The sequence below is a fragment of the Gallus gallus genome, chromosome 4 (assembly GCF_016699485.2).
Source record: "Gallus gallus isolate bGalGal1 chromosome 4, bGalGal1.mat.broiler.GRCg7b, whole genome shotgun sequence".
NCBI lineage: Eukaryota > Metazoa > Chordata > Aves > Galliformes > Phasianidae > Gallus > Gallus gallus.
The window spans coordinates 68,073,331-68,088,519 of record NC_052535.1 but is presented as its reverse complement, the minus strand read 5'-3'; the positions used below and the strand labels follow the sequence as shown (position 1 = coordinate 68,088,519).

General features: G+C 41.1%; 1 protein-coding gene across 19 annotated transcripts in view; it reads left to right on the top strand.

The window, feature by feature from the left end:
* Window positions 1-15,189, top strand: part of LIMCH1 (LIM and calponin homology domains 1) — a 164,889-nt gene that overhangs the window by 48,663 nt on the left and 101,037 nt on the right. For 16 of the 19 annotated variants that reach the window (XM_015285469.4, XM_015285467.3, XM_040699791.2 and 13 more), the window contains one exon: window positions 11,375-11,445. In XM_015285469.4, coding sequence (XP_015140955.2) covers window positions 11,375-11,445 — 71 coding nt within the window. The remainder of the gene's footprint in view (window positions 1-11,374; window positions 11,446-15,189) is intronic. The other 3 variants (XM_025149840.3, XM_046940888.1, XM_046940886.1) reach the window with 1 other exon arrangement.

Genomic DNA, 15,189 nt, shown 5'->3' with positions numbered 1-15,189 from the left:
AGTAACTTGAATAAATTTCCTTTTTATGCAGTTGTATGAGGAAGGAATTAATAGATAGTTTCAAGATCCTTATATATATATATGTATTTAATTTATTTCAGATTTGGGGATGGTAGCCATTTGTACATGAATGTTAGGAGGTGCATGGAAAAGATACTTGGTGACAAAGAACTTTAGTCAGTCATGCTTTTTCCTTCGATTTTGACAGATGGAAATTGTGAATTAATTCTGAAAACTGCTTTGCTTTCCAGCCCTTATAATTTAAAGATACCTTTCAGTATTGGATTCTTCCAATGCTGCACGTTCAGTGCAGTTGTGGAGCTGCCCCGCTGGCTCAAGTGAGGTCCTTTGGGTTGGTGGTGTAGTAGAAGCATGAAAACGTTCACGGGACAGGTCTGATTTCTGACAGGACTGTGGCCAATTCCAGAGATTTTTTTGAACTGCAGAAATGTAGCAAATGTTTTGAGACTTTCAGTTCTTACTGTTTAAGTTGGAAATGTTAAGCATGTTTTTAATAGGCTCCTTTTCCACTATTAAAGCATTGCAGTGAAATAATTACATTCCTTTCGATCCATTTCAGACCTTACATGGCTTCCACTAGCAGTAAAAATAAAAGTAACAGCAATTAAAATAGTTGTTGGATTTTCTTCTCTTTTCAGGAATTTACTTGCTACAAGGCTAAATAAATGAATTTTGTTGAAGGCAGTTTCTTTTATTCCTGTCCGTATTTGAACCAGATGCTTAATCTAATTGCTCCTAGTGTTTGTTTCACACAGCAATGAACAGCGAAGAAAATCATGTTGCTCATTTATTTGATAATACAGTGTTGCTTGTTTGTTTCTTGCTCCTCGGTCTGGGTTTGTCATGGCTTCGAAGCTGCTGCTGCTTCTGGAGCCGGAGCTACAAGCGTGCTGCATAATGGATGAGTTGAACTGATGGAGGCAGCAGGTGTTCCTGTAATGGAAAAGAGCAGTGTTTGTTATTGTTGTAAGCATCATCAATCCTGCTCCCTTTCTCGTTCTGTTCTCAGTGTCCTCCAAACAAAGACTCCCTGTATCTAGAGTAGCAGGGGAGAAAATAGCAGCAATCTACCCTGTGTAGTGTTGCTGTTTTGTATCTCAGGGGCAGCCTTTAAATGGATCTTGATTTGATGCTCTGGATCTACAAGTGGTGTGTTTATCATTGCAGAGGGACAATGATACAGATTTATGAATTACACTTAGAGGAAAACTCTATAAATGTCTACAAATAACTGTCCTCTTCCAGCTAAATAGGATGAATGAAAAATGGCTTTCAGTTCTACTGCTCATTACACACTGCAAGATGGTCCACTCCTGTGGGAGTGATGTGCTGAAAGACAGGTCTAAACATTCTTCTCTTGGGAAAAGAGTAATTTTCGGGGAGAGCAGAGGGGAGAGAAATAAATTTTGCAGGAAGGGAGAAAAGGAAATTCTGCTACTTAGTTTTGTTCAAGCCAACCTTTGATCTTGGAAGTGTGACTACAAGAGCACTCTGGCATTTGAAGTCTTAAAGTACTTTATTTTCTATGTAAGGCAATCAAGTTTAGCGTTGCATCATATTAGCTTTGGGAGAGACTTGCTCAAATGCTTTGGTTGATTGTAGCTGTTCTTAACTGTTTCTTCTGTCTGGTGCAGTAATGGAAGCTCTAATTGCCTTCTGCAAAGCTGTTGCCTCTGAGGATACTGGGGGTGTGGAGCAGATGGGGGTGAACAGAAAACCAGTTTCCTTGAGTAGAGGCTGCAATAGAATTTCTGCTGTCATAATTTGGAGAGAAATAGTTGTTCCATTTCACCAGGACTTTTTATCCTTTCCTTTTCCATTTTTGTTTCTGACTATTATGGCACTGCCCTTTGACACAAAGGATGTGCCATCCTTTCCAGTTTTCTTATAAGATGTGAGGGGAGAGGAAAGGTGTTGTGTTTTGGGGTATTTTTTTTTTTTTTTTTTCAATAGCCATATGATGGATAAAGTGAATCAGAGGATCTTTGCCTGTAGATTGCAGCAGCCTGACTTAGGGTCACATTTTAATCTCTGCAGAAGCCCTTAAGGTTTCAGTGAATGTATACTGGTCACTGTGGGTCCTTCTCTGGATGAACTTCAAATCTGTGTCGTAGCCATGTCTCTAGTCCTGTCTCTGGCCTTGTCCCCTTGTATTCAACTCCCTAGGTAAACCTTGGCCCCAGTTTATCACTTTGCCACTCCTGAGGCTGCAGGTGGGCCTTGTTAGCATCACCCAGCTTTGCCTGATGTGCTCAGGCCCTGTGTGAATGGGGTGCTGTCTGCCGTAGGTCCTTGCTGCTCTGTGAGCACTGTGAGCCTGGCTCCACACTGGCCCCGTGGCCAAATGGTGCTTAAAAGCTGGAATATCGTTCAGAGGATAAATGCTTTCCCTTAGCTCGTCTCTATGGAGGCAGGAACAGAAGCTCACTTAATTTCATAATAAATCTACTTCCAAAAGGTTATTAATGAAGACCTCAAATGCTTATGACTGAATTAAGGTTATCCTTTCTGTAAGAAAGTGGATCATTTTTCTGCGTTCTGTGGTGTTTGAAATGAGCATTTTTATTTTTATTTTCCTGTTCAGAAGCTGGTAGCTCTGCATTTTTGTTTGCACACGGCTGTAAAGTTATGGCATGCAGTTCCATTCCTGCTGGAGAATGTGCCAGGTGATGATCCAGAGTCTGGAGGGAACATCCAAGGAGCTGAGATAGTGCGCTCAGAAGTGTTATGGTTTTCCTCTCTCTTTTTTGTTTGGAAGAAGCAGAGTTTTGCAGTTACTCTTGACAGTAGATAAAATCATGCTTTTCAGCACTGTCTATGTGAAATGACTTATTTCCCATAGGCAGTTTCTTGCTTTGCTTGCTCTGGGCTTGTCTGCAGAACCAGATCTTTAAATGTCTTGCTGAGCTATACTTTTATATATATATATTTAAATTGTACAGACTGTAAATGGGGCAGCTTACATATGGACTTGTCTTGATATGACTTTAAATTTAAAAGCTTCATGGTAGACTGGTGCCTAGTGATGCTCATCAGTGGCATTTCAGAGGCTCCACTGTGACCTAAAGACATGGTGTCATCTTTAAATGGCTGGTTAAATTCCATAATGATTGGCTCAAGTGAACACCTAATTTCTTCAAAAAAGGAAGCTAGTGTCTCCTGGCAGGCATTTTTCATTGTGAATACATAGTAATTACTGAATTTTGCAGTCTGTCAGTTGGCAGTGGCTAATGACAAGCTGAACTTGCAGCGTCTTGTGTTCCTGTCTCTGTCTGGCTTCTAATGTGTGCAATCTTGAAACTGCACATTCCTGGCACGAAGCAGTGCACTGGTGTCAAATAGTTGTTTGTCCAAGAAGCAGCAGACCAGTAAAACATAAATGCATTGGTAGTATAAAATGGCAGTGTGAAGGGGTGATGAACAAATCTAGATATTGCAGTGATGCCTGTCTTCATTGCTTTGAGGCACGAACAAGGCATTGAGCTCAGTTTGGAATCTGCTGCTTGAGTTTTTGCTCTGTCTCTCCAGCTGTAATAAGGTGTCAGACAGCCCTGAATCAGAAGTGTTTAAAGTTCTAAGTTCTCTTCAAGCTGGAGGAGAGAAAATGGAGGATTTTATTAGCAGATGTTTTGATTTCAGCATGTAGGTGATGCAGTGTGGATGTCCTGGAGGAGTGTTTTTTTCAAGCATCTATGGATTTGCTGCTGTGAGATTCCGCAGCTAGAAAGGGGGAGTTGAATGGGTGCAGGTTTGGGTTTTGTCTTTCAGTTCCTTGATCTGTCAGCTGTGCTCAGACGCCTGACTTCCTGTTTTGTTGGATAGTTGCTGGTGTAATCAACCTTAGGCAAAGGAAAGAATTTCTCCAGACCTTTGCTAAAAAACACTGTGCCTGATTAAAGAAAAAGTGAGACTGCCTTTTTAGACTAACAGCTACACCGAGTAGCCAGAGCTTGAGTTCTCTTTCTATCAGCACTGATTCCAGCTTCAAGAAATATCACGTTAAGGAAACAATGAAGTTGAAATCAATAACTGTTGATTTTGAGAGTAGTTGCCTAGATAGACTTTACTTTTCTGCATTCATCAAAAGAGGAACAATAGCACGGCAGTGCAGGTGTTTGTACTGGCAAGTCCCAGGGAATCATAATAAAGAAGTTGGAAAATTCGTAGTAACTTTTATCAGCCTTTCATTTTCCAGTGAGCAGACTGTTTAGCCTGGTTCAGTAAGAAAATAAGACCCTGGAGAAAGGTAAGCCTGTAAGGTGTTTGTGAGAGCTAGTCATTATTAGTCATCTGCTCCTCTTCCCTTCAAAGTGCAGCTATGAGCTTCCAAGAAGGACTGGTTTGCCCTGAAGTGCAATGGGCCATAATAAAGGGTGCCTCAATTTACCTAGTCGGGAGCCAAGAGGGAGCCTCCTCTTGGTGCTGGAGTGACGCCAGACTCTGTGGGAATGGCTGGGATGAGCTCTAATGAGGGCCTTGCATCAGGGTTCATCCTGCACTGTTTTCTGCTGTTGCACTTGTTGAGTCTACATGGTGCTTGCTAATTCTGGTCTCTGCTCCTCTCACGTGTGTGTGGGTTTGTTCTTAAGGAAAGAAGTGCAGAACTGCAGGATGTATCGTTATGGTAAGATGCTGCTACTATCAAATAAAAGTTGTTTTCCTGAAGTAATACTTAATTCCTCCTTATTCTCCCAAAGAAAGGAGGAGGATAAACACCTGACTGGTAAATCCATGCAAAAGTCTGCAACTCCCACTTCTTTAAAACATATTACAACTTAGAAACAGATGATGGATCCTACAGTACAGGAAATAAGTTTGGTTTTTTTTTTCATAGATGCCTTATTTTTATTGTTTTAAGCTATAAAAAGAGCACTAAATTGAACCACTGATTGAAACCAGGTTTCCTAGGGTGTTCTGTCATGTCTCTTGCCTGGTATCTAATTTTGACAATACTGCATGAAGTATACAGATAAGAAGGTGGTTACCTGTATAAAGAAAAAATAATAACAAAAGATGCAATAGCAATTTACTGACTGTCAAATACAAATGTGATGTAACAGATGACCTGATGCTAGGTGAAGGCTTTAGGAACTGTGCTGCAGCCAAGAGAAATATGATGGAAGTTACTTTTAAGTTTTCTCCTGCTGCTCTTTGCTCTTTTTCTCCACAAAATGTTCAATGTTTAATGAATGTTTTCTGTCCCACCCTGCCCCTAAGGGAAGGCCGATACATTTGGCAATGCACCTGAGCATGTATACAAACAGAATTAGGGAGGAGAGATGAAAAAGGAGCCTGCCCAATTTACTCTATCATGAAATTTTAACCCTGCATAGTAGTTTGCCAGACAACTGGGATTGTACTACCAGATGTCCTGGCAGAGATGTGCACAGATCAGTGTGATCATAAATCCAAACAATGTATGGCAACTCCATATGTATAATACTGTATTACAAATCATAGAATCATAGAATGGACTCAGTTGAAAAGGACCGCAATGATCATCAAGTTTCAACCCCCCTACTACGTACAGGGTTGCCAACCACTAGACCAGGCTGCCCAGAGCCACATCCAGCCTGGCCTTGAAGAACTGTAGTACAGAAAGCTCTGGTGACGAGTGGAACTAGTGAGATCCAAACCTTCTTGGACTTAACTTGAAGGCCTCGGGTAGGTAATAGTTGCTGATGCAGTGGTATGTTAATGCAGAAAGGAGAAATCGTGATGCCTGTGCTTCACCAGCAGCAGTAAGCCTCGTTCACCTGCAGTTATCTTCTCTCATTGTGCCTGGGCCATTCAGTGGGCAGAGCTATAGGGCAGATGTTCAGAGGCAGAACTCTCTTGGTGTGTTCCAAAACAAAAAGGAGGTGTTGTCAGAGACCCAATAAACTCATGGCCTGAGTCACCAAAACAGGGCTACTCTGTGGTCATTCAGAGTCACCTTGTGATTTGTCTTGAGCAAAAGCAGAGATCTGTTGTTTCTTGCAAAAATAAAATAAAATATAATAAAGGTTTAATAGGAAGAGTAGGGATGGAGTGGGAGCTTGTTTTACTTTTTCTTCCTGTATTTCTTTTGACAGGTTTCCTAAATGAAGTGCTAAGTGAACCTGTTCTTTTTTGTGTGCACATCAAATATGTGTCCATTCTTAGGATCATTTGTTCACTAAATTATGCAGAGGACCTTAATTAAAATTAAAAAAAAAAAATCAGTTGTCACTCTGTTAATGGAAAATGCACCGGTTAGGATCCTGTAGCAAAGAAATAATTCCTTTTTGTGAGGATGTAGAACTGCATCCACTGAAGAGGCTGGGAGTGTGTTTGTGTCAGTGGCCATTGTTCTTTCATGCTGAATGTTGACACCAGTCTGTCATCTAACCCAGCTGATAGCACTGCAGTGACAGAGGGGATTTTAAAGCAAATAGAGGAAAATATGATTTCCTATATTTTACACTATTGTTACTGGGAGAAACAGAATCCCTATAAAGTGTGATAAAGAGCAAGTCAGCTCTCTGTCACTTCAAAGAATGGCGTGAGGGTGTATGGCAAGAGAGAACAAAGGAGACTGTAGAATGGCAGTTAACTTTGCAAATTGCAGTTAAACTTCTGTAACCAAGAAGTGGGAGGTCTGAAGATAAATGATATCAAGTGCTTTCTTTACAGGTTAATCTTACTACTCAGGTGTGAATTCTTATTCCCCTGCATTTATTAAATTTCAGAGCTCTGTACCACAACATTTCAGGTGGTTCACTGATGGCTGCGTTAGCCATTCTGATCTCATGCTGGCATTGTCCAGAAATTCACACCAAAGATACTTAAGTTGGTCACCCTTTTATTGATTTGATAGTAAACTACCTCAACACTGTACAGCCTTGCGAAGCTTTCTGCAGAACGCTTGTTGTGGGGCTGGAAGATAGATACACCTGCACCAGGATGTGTTGCTCTGTGTTCGTGCAGTCTCCATGTTTCTGTGCTGGCTTCTAGCTTCCTCATATTTGTTATATAGCTGCCTAGAACTGGCTTACGTTGATGTAATTGTAGCAATTTAAATCCCTGTGCTTTTGAGTAGAGAGAGTGCTCACACCAAGATGTTGCATTGTGTTTACTTCTACAGATAGAGCAAAGCTTGTCAGAACCAGGAGCTCATGAAGGCTCTCCTTCCATACAGTTCTTGTCTGCAAATGCAAAGCAGACTTTAACTTCATCAGCGTTGTTTAGTTCAGAAATCTCTTGTCTATGCTATGTAAAAAAAGAATATAATTTGCATACTTGTGTTCCTAGCTCAGATGTAATTCTGGAAACGAGGAGGTAGGAATTTATTACTTTGGAAGTGCCTTATCCTGACTGATATCTTAAAAACAGTCATACAACATCTGTTGGTGACTCGTGTTGCCCGCTGCTTATATGATCCAGTGCATCCTATTTACATACTTGTGACTGTTACAGTTTAAGCCTTACTTTCACACCTCCCTGAAATAAAGGTAGTATGTATTCTAGTTTTGTGGCAGGGTGGGCTTTTTACTTATATAAAATTGATATGGGAGGAAGAAAAAGATTGCACAGAATGGAAACTCAGTGCACCTATATAGAAAGAAATGAACAGCCCACCAGATGTCTTGAAAATCTTCTGTTCTTTGCTGTCATGTTTCACAAACTCTCAAAAGTATAATGAGTAACAAAGACCTCTCACTGCTGTGTCTGTATTTTTGTTCACTGCTTTATGTGCTGTTTTCAGACACGCACAGAGAAAATCAAGCTCGCTATTTTCAAAGTGTTGTCCGTGGTGACCTAGTGTTTATTCATCTACTGGTATCTTGTTGGCTGACGTACATTTCACCTGAGGACATCATCTGCTAATTTGACACCCTTCTTTTTCATGCCCTTAAGCTGTTTTGACACCAGAGGCTTTGCAGGCTCCATCTTACGGAGCACTAGCAGCAATACAAAGTGCAAGGAAGGAAAACAATGTGAACTGAAGCTTGGTGAAAATAGAGTTGTGTAATATGGCACTGGTTAGTGGCTGGATGACAGCCACGCAAGATGACATAGATTTAGTGGCATGCGTAACTGTGAAGAACAAAGGAGTTAATCAGCAACAGTGCTGTATATAAGAAGTGTTACTGTGTATAAATACATATTAAAATGGTTGCCTAAGCTTGTGATAGGGAGTCAGCCTGCTGTGGTTTAGTCTCCTAATACTCCTTTTGTAATAACTTTTTTTATTCATCTTAGGTTTACTTTTCTGCGTTGCTAAGTGGTAGTGAATCTGAGAAACACATCCGGCAGTGGAATAATGGCTCTGTTTGAAGATGCTTGCAGCTTTTTAGAGAGGAAAATATTATCCAGATGATGAAAAAAAGAATTCCTCCTCACATAAATGAAGCACAGTAATAAGTATATTGTTTCACTTCTGGTCTCTATTTTTGTATGATATGGAAAGACAACTCTTCCTATCATCCTTATAGAACTTATTAAAGTGTCAGGCTTTTCTTTAGGACCTGTTCGCAAGGTACAGCTGTGTTTTTTTCCTTTTAAGATGCTTATAACTTTTGGGCTCCTGCGCTGCAGAGAATTACAATGTGCTGACATTGCAGCAGTGAGTAAGGAACTCATCACTGGATCTTGCTTTCCCTGGGGCTGCCAAAGTGTGTTTGTCCATACCTGTGACATGGTTCAGTTCTGAACATCAGTTCTCTGTAATATGGAAGCTGGTGGGCTAGAAGTCTGTTCCTCCATCATTCGTTTTTGTGGACATGGCTGCAGATGTATAGCTTTCTTCTGTCCAGTAAAACTTGGCAAAAAAGCTCAGCAGCAGCAGCACAAATATCAGTGCTGCTTACAGCAGTCACTGTAAGAAGATAATCTGGTGGGAACAGAACTGCGCTGAGATCATATTCACAATATTAACATAGGCCTGTGAAGCATGCGGCAGTTTTGTAGTATCATGGAAGCACAGGTTTTCCATGTATATGCATGCATATGTGTGTGTGGGCACATGCCAGGAAACGGAGCTCTAGGTTCCTCTGGAAAAAATGAACACATCTGTCTTGCTCCTCTCAGTCTCCTTTTGGGTTTATCTTTGATATTTATGATGTCATCTTCACACTTACCTTGAGTTTCTAGCCTTTATCTGTTGAACTTTTCATGCATGTTAATTGGCTAAATCAGGAGACTTGTAGTTGATTAATGTTTTCCCTCTGCAGCTGGGGCATCTCGAATAGGCATAAGCCTCTTGATGCCTCATTTACATCCAGTTCCTTTTTAAACAGACTTGTACTGTTGCTAGACCTTCCCGTCTTTCTTCACCTGCCATCAGTTCTTGTTGTGCCTCTCACTAGAGTTGTTGTTCCAGCTGTGCATTTGCATTTCGTGATTTTATTCATGCAGCCAGATAACATAATACAAAACCCTCCTACATCAGCAGTAATGACAGCAATACTCATGGGATAGATGTTGGCAGGTTGATTCTTACTTAACCGTGTTAACAGTTTTGGTACTGCTCCCTGGTGGATGTGGATATTCAACAAACACACACAGAGACTGTGTTCCGCAGCTGGAATTTTTGATGTTGCTTTATGTTGAGGAGTGAAATAAAATGACTGTCTCTTTTTTTTCACTGCACAGAGGTCTTCCCCTGTTGAGTTTCGTTGAAAGAGCTCTTCCTATTCTCTTCTATTCTGTACTTTATTCTATGCATGAAATAACGTTGGTTTTGATGTGCTCAGTCTCTGGTTCATCCCAAATGCTAATGGTTATGTTGTTACAATTCCCCTCTGTCCCAGCAGATCAAGATTAGAGATGAATCTCTATGACTAGTGATAGTTTAGGTGATTAGGGATCATTTCCTTCTGGCAAATTGTCTGGTTTCTGCTGAAATCTGAGGGCAACCCAGTGCCTTGTTCTACTTCATGTATTTGAATAAAGCATGATTGCTGAATTAAGAGTACGAGGGAGTTAGAGTTTGTAAATCATCATACCAGTTTGTGGGAAGAATTCTTTCATACTGAAAAAAGAGTATGTTTATAAGTAAGTGGACAGTTAAGCTTTAGGCTTCATATTTGCACTTCAATTAAAAAAACAACAACAACAACAACAAAAAACCCAGTGTTGTCCTCTGTCCAAGACTGTGTGTAGTCACAACCAGCATTTGTGAAGCTAGTGCAGCCGCAAATCCCGTGGGAAAGTGCCAAACTTGTCAGCTTTTATAAATTGCTGTCTTTATGACAGGAAACTGGGAGGGGAAGGTCTTGTATCTGAATGGAACAGCAAGGAGAAAGCTGGTATGTCAGGCAGATGTATCCCCAAGCCACTGTTCTCTGTGGTGAAAGGAATGCCAGGAGCATGGGCCTTGTGTGAAAGATTGGATGGAGTCCATGAGAACTCTGTAAGCATCCGGTAAATGTTTTGCCTGGATGAGGAGAAGACCTCTTGGAAGACAATTGAAAACAAGGCAGGCCTTTTTGTTTCTTTTGTTCCTGTTCAGCTTTCTCTAAACATAGCGACTATTTTTACATATTTGTTGGTAGTAATAATGTGCATTCTCTACCTTTACCTGAACACGTCACATGTGGTGAATGGTTTGAGACTGAGTGTCAAGCCATTGTGAACATGGCAGTGAGTCATACACAGGAGTCCGATTGTGCTTGTAGCATCTGGCACCTTCAGGCAACATGAGGGTTACTGAATGTTTCCGTGATGGCCTGCCTCTAAGCAGCAGAGGCTATCTTAAGCGTTTATTACACAGAACATACCCCCTGGTATAAGCATCCCTGACAGGGATGAGTAGGTGCCTAAACTTCAGCTTCCTTTGAGTTTATATTCACCCTCACAGTTGACTTCGTGATGTGAAATACTTCATATGACAAGGAGTACTGTGGGGAGTGTCTGAAGGGCTACAGCAGAGCTTCTGGTTGGATTTGCTTATTCTACTGAGGTGATGGATTAAAGACCCAAAGTTCAAGTCCGATGCAAAATGTTTAACATGGTGCAAAACAGCAGCACAAATACACAGTTTGTCTAAATACGGTAGTTCTGAAATTCAGAGTGCTTTAGAATAACATTTTTTAAATGTTCTGAAGGTTTTGGTGTCATCTCTGGGCTTTTTAAAATTTTATTTATTTTTACATCAAAGCGACAGCTCTGTTATAATCTGTAATTGCATTAGCCAGAGCAGATACTTTGCTCAATGTGTTAAGCAGCTCAAGAGGAACCTGGTTGATACACATGATGTAGCTCTCTAGCAATGCTTATCAGGTTCAGCTGCTTCCTTTGCAGCAGATGCTTTATCGGCATGCTATGATTTGCTCTTGAAAAGAACACCTTTTAATGTATGCCGCTCTTGTTTCCCTCTGTGTTTTTGCAGCAAGTGACTGGCAGAAGTTTTGGTGAGAAGGACTTTCGTTCTGGATTAGAAAACGGCATTCTTCTGTGTGAGTAAGTAACACAGTTTTGAGTCTTGAACACATTCTTGACTATAGATGAAATGAACTTTAGCTAGTATGTCTGATTGCTGGTTTCCTTTTGCAAGTTTTGACGTTGTGCATGCAGGTCATTTCACTGTAGCATCCTTTCAGTGCCAACACTATTTTGTTACAGTGAGAATCGAAATGTGGCTTAAAGAAAACAAGTTTTACAGAGTGCTTCCCTCACTCCACCCCAGCTCCTTAGTTGAGTTATGTAAAGTGAAAATGATGTTTGCCTTTTGGTTTCCTTTTATTTGAAGATGTTAACCACAGATTGGCAAATGGTATTCCACACCTGCCTACAGATGTCCCTGCTCCGGTGAAGTGTTTTGGACCAGTGCCAGGTTCAAGCACTGTCAAGAATTAGCCATCTGAACACCATCAATACTCAGCAGCTTTTATAGTTCCTGGAAAGTTTATACGCCCTCTGAATTTTACCTAAAGGTGTATTGGAATGATGTGTTTTGTAGTTTTTGGACAGGCGATGCAAGTTAACTTCTTCATGTTTCTCTCTGTGGTTTTAACAGCAAGCTTTTTGGCAGTCTTCCAAATACACGTGACCTCAGATGCCAAAGCTAGTGACTTTAAAGAGAAATTTGGAAGTGTGCTCTAATGCCCCTAGTTCTTGGAAAATCCCATGCAGGATGTCAGGAGTTTGGGAGAATAAACTGAACTGAATCATATGTATGTACTATTTTCTTTCCCTGGGAAGGCAGAGTTGTCACTGAAGTGGGTAAAAGCTGTCTTTGCACACCAGGAAGATGAAGCTTGTGCAGAAGAACTGAATGCATATTGAAATTTGTGAATGAGATCTCCTGAGACATTTAGCTGGAGCACTGCAGCAACTGGTTTTTCTGTACTAAAAAAGGTGCTAGAACGTGGAGTTTGTTTTCAGTAGTATGGTTGAGCTAATATTCTGTAAGTCAGCTGTAGGTAGCTTACAACAGCTTTGAAACTCACTTGTGCAAACACTGTTGTATATCTCACAGGTGTAAGTAATCTGCCTCAACTTCAGCTGCCAAAGGGAGAAAAAGCATAAAGGACTGATCTTGTTTAATTGTAGTTACATGTCTTTGCTGAGAAGTGGCTTTAAGAGGAGGAAAGTAGTTGTTTTTGTTGATCAAATGTGTAAACTCAGGAGCAGCATGGTGTCCACCTCTCTGTATGGAAGGGTTACCACTTATACAAGGTCTCTCTCCTCTGTGTTCAGTGGAAGTCACCTCACAGTGCTCTTTAAATGGTTAGTAGATAAAATTCTACTAGGCTACAGAGCATTACCAAGATAACTTCCACTTTGGCCTTGCTAGTGATGAACGATTTGAGGCCAGCAATAATAGCATGCTCCTTGCTGCTTCTGAGTTCACTGTATGAACTCAGAAATTTGGAAACGTAACAGTGAGAACTCTTAATGCATTTTTGGAAAGAACAGACTTTGGCCTCTAATTTTTGTGTCTCTTGTTCTGTGAAGCAGTGCTAGTAAAGTTACCACAGGCACTATCTCTCTTAACCTCCTTTGTCTCAGCTGACCTCAACGAGTAAATGAAAATTGCATCTCTGAGAAGCTGCTGAAGGCAAGAAAGGAATTCTAGGTGAATCTACCACTATGCCAGGACTCCCCCAAACCTTGGACCCTGCAGGCATTTTGTACATAAAAAGGGAGGGGAGGAGAGGTTAGCACCATGTCAGAGCCCAGTCGCTAACAGTTGGGCTGACCATGTGCAAAATGACCCAGGGGACATCTTTGTCTGTCTGCAGCAGGTTGCTGGAGCCTTATGTGCAGTAATGCCAGGCCTCGCTCCAGTTGGTTGCAGTGTCTGTGGCCTACACTTGTTCAGTGCAGGTTCCTGTTTCAGCAGAGCAGTAACAGAAATCTTTCCCTCTTTTGTGTGCTCCTTAAAGGGATATTTCAAAACCTGTAGTGGCATTCACAAGCTGTTTGTGGCATTTCCCTTCTGTGCTGACAAACCCTAGACTAATAAATCTCTCCCAGCTGTGGTTCTGGCAATTAGCAGACTACCGAGATGTAAATGCTTGAGGTACTACTGTAGCAGTCCACTGCAAACTCTGGCAGACATCATTATGCTGGTTATAAATCACTCATTCACATCTAGCAACCATACACATATTTCCATACATGAAAACTAATATAACTGTGCCGTGCCGGCAGCACGGGCTCTCTGGAGGAGCATTGCGCTCTGGCAGACTAACTAGTGGGAAGCCTCACGCTCAAGTTAGCCACAGGCACCTGCAGGCCCTCGTGCCTGATTCCCTGGTAGTGTTTGCACGGTTGCTGGCATCTTGATCTGGCCTCATTATGATACTTCTAAAGCTCGTCGCACTCAGTTCGGGAGCATATTTAAACAATGCAGGGTGACATCAAGTTACACGCTGACAGATGGAAATAACACAAGTCCTTCCTTCTTTCTGGATTTGAAAGCCCACTTGTGCAGTTTCCCTGACAGTACCAGCTCTGATTGTTCACCCAGCTGTGCTCAGAAGCCAATGACTACCACTTCTGTTTCTCTGAAATGATTTATTTCATGGCTTTGTAGCATAGCTGTCTGACATCGGTGCAGATGGTGACTTCAGCAAGGGGCATCAACATAGCTAGGAGATGCAATTCAAACTCTGTTCTTGCTTTATGTATTAAACTGTTATATGCAAAGACTGAGGAGCTTCCTGGCTGCGCTCTGCATGCATGGGTAAATGTGCCCTGCTGGGGACATGACAGGAAACAATTTGATGGAGGAATACAACATCAACAGCAGCAAATACCTCTAGAAATCCCAATTTCTGCTCTGGCACACATTCTTTTGGTTGGTTGGTTGGTTCTATTTTGTTACTGTTATATACTTTTGGTGTTAAGGTTTGACCCAGGTATCGGAAGAAACTAGAATTACTCAAGAATAAATTAGTTTGTTATTGTAGGGTTGAGGTGTTGCTATGCTGCAGATTCAGGCATCTGAATGAAGGTTAACTGCAACAGAAAAAGTATATGCTATCTCCCTCTACCTGCTGTACTGATACTTTAGTACCTCTCCTTGCCCTGTCCTTCTGTTGCAATTTTTCTCCTTTCACATCAGCATTCAGCAGTTAGAGAGGGTGTGAGATTTGAAATATCCAAGTTATTTACTTGCCTTGATACGACTAGCAAGGGGTGAAAATCCTTAGTAAGTACAGAAATATAACAGGAAGCATTCATTGATAAGCAATTGGCATCATATTTTCTCTAAAGCTTTCTCTGGAATCAAGCAGGATGAGGAGTCCAGCCACACTGTAAGTCTGTATGAGTGTTAATGAGACTCATGTCAGGAGTAAGACCAAAAGGTAAAGTTCTAAATGAGTAACAAAAATTGGGATGTGGACTGTAGACAAAGGGCCTTAAACTCAAAGCAAATCCAGATTCATGTATCTGCACCAGTGATTTGTCTTTGCAGTGAACTTAAGCAGTGTCATGCTAGGAGGTGGTAACATAGGTTCTATATGTAGAACAGATTATGTGCATGTCCCCTTTATGTCTGTATGAATCAATTTATAGCAGCAAATGCAGCCATAAGAAATCTCTGATTTTTCTCAAACGTGCTAACAAATATTTAGCTTCATACCTTGGAAAGCCATGGTGTTAATGCATAAAAGTGAAGGAGTAATAAACATATATGATCAAACATAGGTGCCACTTGCATGCGCAATTCTGGATACCATTTTATGAGCATTT